The 3,964-nt window shown below is 36.4% G+C and overlaps 1 protein-coding gene across 1 annotated transcript; it reads right to left on the reverse strand.

Moving 5' to 3' along the window:
* Positions 1–361: 361 nt before the first annotated feature.
* On the reverse strand, positions 362–3,754 carry LOC113307633. The gene is made up of 3 exons (XM_026556081.1): positions 3,626–3,754; positions 3,433–3,527; positions 362–2,001 (listed from the first exon to the last, which is right to left on the reverse strand). Exon 3 carries the CDS (start codon positions 1,722–1,724, stop codon positions 873–875), a length of 852 nt encoding a protein of 283 aa, XP_026411866.1. The 5' UTR covers positions 1,725–2,001; positions 3,433–3,527; positions 3,626–3,754; the 3' UTR covers positions 362–872.
* Positions 3,755–3,964: the final 210 nt, after the last annotated feature.

Here is a 3,964-nt window from a genome sequence, read left to right on the forward strand (position 1 = left end):
AAAGGGAAGAAAATATACCCGGGTTATGGTTTGACAACGAGAAGATTGGAGAGTTATTACGAAGTTATTCTTGCTTCTGTCGAGTATAAAAGGGCCTGTGGGATCATATACAACGTTATGGAGAGTTAGGGGTTAGAATAGAGAGCAACAGAGTGATCAAATCACGATGCAAGTCCTTTTCCTTGAGTTCATTTGAGTCTTAGAGAGGGAATATGGAATTGATTCATTTTGCATTTTGATTGTTTCAGCAAGAATGTAATATGACTGAGTAAAATCTTAAAGTTTTTCATTTACAAAGAAAGTACTCCACAAAATGAACCATGAATTCACAAAGAAAGTACTCCACCAAAATTAACCCTTCCATGCATCATTCGACAACCAATCTATAATTTCAAAAACTAAAAAAACTTGAAAGATTTAGGTTAGAAAAAAAACTAAGTAGAGACTTGCAAACAACTAGACAAACTGACTTTCAAACTTCACAACATGACTTACTCAGGACGCGCATTAGACTCGACAGCTTTAATTCAATGACCGAGATAAATACCCCGCTTCTTCCTCTCCCATACACTCCTGCGAAGTTCTTGAGTTTCAGAACGAGCCCTTCCGCCACCAGTTTTCCAATACTGAACTAATATTGATGCCATGGGGGTATTACATCCAGCAAAGTCAGCTCAACTCCATTACATAATTAAATGGAATATCGTTGGTAATTAGCAAATGTTCCCCTTACTGGTAATACATAATTTTTTTGGTAAACAGATGTCTCCTCAAATATCTATCTAAGCCTGCTACTGTGCACCTACATTACTGGAAATTAGAAACGATGCTATATTACGAATTTATGATTGGTTTTAGCTAGGTCCTTCAATTTAAACATTGATCAGCTCTCCAACCATGACATCATCATTGACCGATCTCTGCATCTTAATTGTACTGTCAGTAGTAGTAGCATCCAAAGCAACAGGCTGATAACCCACTCTGTCGTGATCATCTTTGATCAAGCTCTGCATCTCCGCACCGCCAGTACTAGGATTTAATGCTACTGATTTATCAACGAGATCGTAACTACCAAGATGATCATACAAAACCTTCTTATCAACCACTTGATTGTGGTGACTTTTACAGGCATAGTAGAAGACGCTCTGAACTAATAGCCCTGTGAGATTAACTGCCACCAGCATCAACAAACACAGCAATCCCAACAAAAGCTTAACCATGAAATGTACTTGAGACTCAAATGCAAACTCGAACACAATTTCTATTGTCCATAGAGCCCCCAAGTATAAACTTGCAAGTCTGAAAGCAATACGAGTTCTCCCTCGTAAGAGTTGTGTACTCTTCTTCATGGCTGCCAAGCCATAACAATTTGGTTCAAGAACAGAAATCACACTGGCTAAATGCCATTGAGCTGTAACATAGAAATGAACAAGATCGTATATGATAGCAAATATGATAGAAAAACCCCACAAGAGAGCTTCATTGATATTTATCGCAGCCAAGACAAAACAAGGTACGTAGTAGGCCAAGTAGTTGACAATCACGAGAAGTAAGACGTAAAAGAAGGTTATCATAAGATGTTTGAATATGCGAGGAATTGCAAAGAGAGTGGGGATAAAGGAGACAGATATGGATGCATAGAGAGAAGATAACGTGAAGACAATAGCGGAGGTAGAGAGAAGAGAGAATAGGAAGAGGGAAAGAATGTACGTAGAAGAATTCATGGATGGAGTAAGTGCAGATGAACTGTGTAGACGAAGGAGATGAACGATGATCACTGGAAAAGTAATCGATAAAAATAGAGTAGAGGATAGAACTATGTGTTTCAAGTAATATCTGCATCAACGAAAGTGGGAGAATGAGGGTTAAGGTAATCAAAAAGAATTTTACTGGAGATGATCTGGCAGGGATTTTCACTGCTTCCATGATGATTTGATCTGCACTGAAGAATTTGAGGTCTTCTGCTGCAGTGAAGAGCTCCATAGTACTTGTTTAGTTTTACTTGTGAAAGAAAGAAAGAACACAAGTATTATAAGCATATAGTTGATCCAATGAAAGGAAATGCAAAGAAACTTCTTGGTTCTTAATCAACTCAGAGTCAAGTTACCGTGTGGAGTATTAAAAAAACTGATGTTGCATTAAATGCCAACGATTGTAACAGAGGATGGTATAATTAAAGCTAGTGGTAGTGGATCCCAAACATAAAAATACCACATTTTGTTTCATACGGGTAACCTACTTCCTACTAAATTAATTTGTAGAATGGAATCTAATTTTGTAAATCTCTCACCACCAACATGTCAAATACTTAAATAAGAGAAATTAGCTAGCCAGCCATCTTGAAAGCACACATCAAAGCTTAAGACCAATTTAACCTAACCTCAGTTTTCTCTAATCAACCAAAACTTTTAGAAGAAAAAAATGAAATCTGAGGTTAGCATTGGGTATACAATTTCAAAATGACTTCTAAAAGAAAACAAAGTTAACTTTTGGCGAAGAAAAATATTTTTACTTCTGATTTCTGGAATTAAGTTATGCCTCTGGTGTCCAAACACCTTCTAGACTTTGAATCGACAAAATCAACTAACTTGCATCATTCAGGAGTTAGGTATAGCTAACAGAATAATTGAATAGCTAACACAACTTCTAATGTCCATCACTTTCGTTGTTCTGATTAAGATTGTAAACTAACATTATGTTCCTCCCTTCAATCCAAAACAAAGCACCATTAAGGATAACAACATTATTATAATTGGAATAAATATTCATATTTAGACATAAACTTCTAGTTTAATTCAGAGGAAGATAAGCAAAAATGTCAATCAAGATATCCTCTGTTAGTTATGAAGTGAGAGAAGTTGAAGCAGAAATCAGCAATAAAATCGGAAAAATAAAAAAGACACCTAATACTAGATGATCGCTGCAAATCCACCAAACAAAAATACCTAGTTAGCAAAGTGAAGGAACTCAAAAAGGCGAGAAAAATGTCTAATAGTAGAAACGTGCAACCATAGACCATCAAGCGACATTCACAAAACAGCTTATCATGGAGGAAAGAATTGAAGACAAGGTCATAACTCCTAAGCTAAAGGACAAGCTGCGACAATTCGATCGTGATAGAAAGATTATTATCACATTACAGTACTCCAAAATAAAGATTACTATACATCAAGATTGTTGTTGAAGAGGGAATCCTTTTGGAAAATTATAATTCTGTACTTATTCACCGAGAAAATCCATCAAACATTTACCCTACTGACTACTGAGACTAAACAAAGTAGAGAAATGCAGCTCTGGGTTCTGGGGTACAAATCTATCTCTCCCTTAACCTAGTAAGATTAATTAGAGTTGGAAGAAACAACTTTGGGTTCAGTAACACAATTTATCAAACACTTTTAACCCACTGAAAATCATAAAAATTATATTACTTACTGAGATTGAGGAGGGGATTATTCGAGCTTCCAATTTGTTGGGTTCAGAGAGACAATTTGTCAGTGAGGAAGGAATTCTTTGAGCTTCCAAAAAATCTAGATAGAGGGAGAGAGATTAGAGGGTTATACAAAATACATGATCATGAAAGTAGAAAGAGAGATTATATTCTAATTTAGGGTTTTATATCCACTACCTTGAAATTGAGAGCTTGGGCAACGATGAAATCCATATGTGAATTGCGATAATCTCCTCAAATGGGCCTCATGATTCTCATTCAAAGCGGCAGTGGAAAAGATGGAGTTGTTCAAGTCAAGGAGCGAAAATTTTCGTCTTGGGTCTTCTTCTCCATGCGGGTACTACAGAAAATGTCATTTGAATAAGTGACACTCAGAAAAGGCATGGTGTTGGGAGCTTGTGGGTCCAAGTTAAAATGAACTAGAAGTAAAAAAAAAAAAAAAAAATGCGACAAAACTCCATCTGTATCTGAAACTTAAATTACGGAATGTTGAGGCCGGTTGCCATGTGGTATGCC

Source organism: Papaver somniferum, chromosome 9 (assembly GCF_003573695.1).
Source record: "Papaver somniferum cultivar HN1 chromosome 9, ASM357369v1, whole genome shotgun sequence".
Lineage (NCBI taxonomy): Eukaryota > Viridiplantae > Streptophyta > Magnoliopsida > Ranunculales > Papaveraceae > Papaver > Papaver somniferum.